This window comes from Trichinella spiralis (genome assembly GCF_000181795.1).
Source record: "Trichinella spiralis strain ISS 195 chromosome Unknown Scfld1432, whole genome shotgun sequence".
In the NCBI taxonomy this organism is placed as follows: domain Eukaryota; kingdom Metazoa; phylum Nematoda; class Enoplea; order Trichinellida; family Trichinellidae; genus Trichinella; species Trichinella spiralis.
The window spans coordinates 1-1,347 of NW_003528371.1; the positions used below are offsets into that span (position 1 = coordinate 1).

A 1,347-nucleotide genomic window follows, 5' to 3' on the forward strand; every position below is an offset into this window, starting at 1 on the left:
TTTCCCGATTCCCAACTGTGAAGAAACTGTCCACCGACTCTGACAGGGGACGGCTGTGAAGAAAGTTCGACTAAGCCCTCCCTGTCTGAAGATGTATTTCAGCAAAAGCATCCAGCCACGCTTGAAGCCAGATTAGAGAAACTGGAAGAATACTGTATGCGACCGGTGGGAAACCAGCCCACACGCGAACGTCTTCTGTCGTTGAGACTTCTGGATGGAAGCTCACGTAAGGCGGATGATCCATTAGCATTAGCGACCGAGGTAGTCATCGACGATACGCCGATTACGCAAGGTGGGATACGGGGATTCTCCATTTAATTTTTGCTCGATTCAGAGGCTGCTATTTGAACCATATCCAAAGATGTTTTGGGATAAGTTGGACATCAGTGATCAGGACGACGTAGGACTAACTTATTGATTACTTGTGACGATATGCAGGAAGGGAGGGACCTCAACGCGCGCGAAGCAGTTTCTGTCCTGGTGGTATTCGGTAGTTGAAAACACCAGCTACCATTCGTGGTCGCAGAATATCTCTCTTTTCTGGGAATTCTTGTTGTGAACTTCTTTATGTGGAAGAAAAGTCGCTGAATATGGTGAAACCTACCAAGATGGTTGTATGGGTGGAAATAGCTAGACGGCACGGACCTCATGGCGAGATGAGATGCGGAGGTACCGTACACATAACCGCCAATGTGACAACGACAGTAATAACAATGCGAGAGTTAACAGCAACGAACTGCAAAGACGACACCCGTGAAAAGATAGCCGGTCTGTTGCGACAGTATGTTGAGACCACCTCAATGTCAGACGGTGATCTAGGTCGCAGTAGCATCAGACATAACAGGTTGAGGAAATTTGTCGAAAGTGTGAAACCCATCAAAAAGGCGCTGAGTAGACTGTCGATTCGAGAAGAAGAGACAGAATGAAGAGAAATGCAAAGTATGATGGAATGAGGCCTGATCGAAGCAGCTAATTTACGTTGGTCCTATCCTGTGGTACTCGCGAAAATGAAGGATGGTATCTCGCGGTTCTGCATCGACTACCAGAAATTTAACGAAGTTGCTAATTCTACATATGGAAGCCACAACAAGCGACCAGCCAGGATGTTCGAAAGGACTCTGAAAATGGAACTGGACCACTAAAAGTGACGTGCGTCAGCGAGCTGGCGTAGAACAGATCGCCAAAAAGATTGGTACGACAAACACGCCACAGGCACGATGTTCATAGCAGGTGACCGAGTCTGGCTGAAAGTTCCGCAGATTTCCAAACTATGTCAGAATCCATATCCGGTTGCACATACCGTGTACCGCAGTGCATAAGACAGAAAAAGGTGGTTCCATACATGAC

The 1,347-nt window shown here is 47.2% G+C and overlaps 1 protein-coding gene across 1 annotated transcript; it reads left to right on the plus strand.

Moving 5' to 3' along the window:
- Nucleotides 1-102: 102 nt before the first annotated feature.
- Tsp_13214 (hypothetical protein) lies at nt 103-926 on the plus strand (the record flags this gene model as incomplete). Its single annotated transcript, XM_003369828.1, has 2 exons — nt 103-292; nt 508-926. Coding segments are annotated over 2 exons (609 nt in total), but the record flags the coding sequence as incomplete, so codon positions are not given.
- Between the last annotated feature and the right edge of the window lie 421 nt (nt 927-1,347).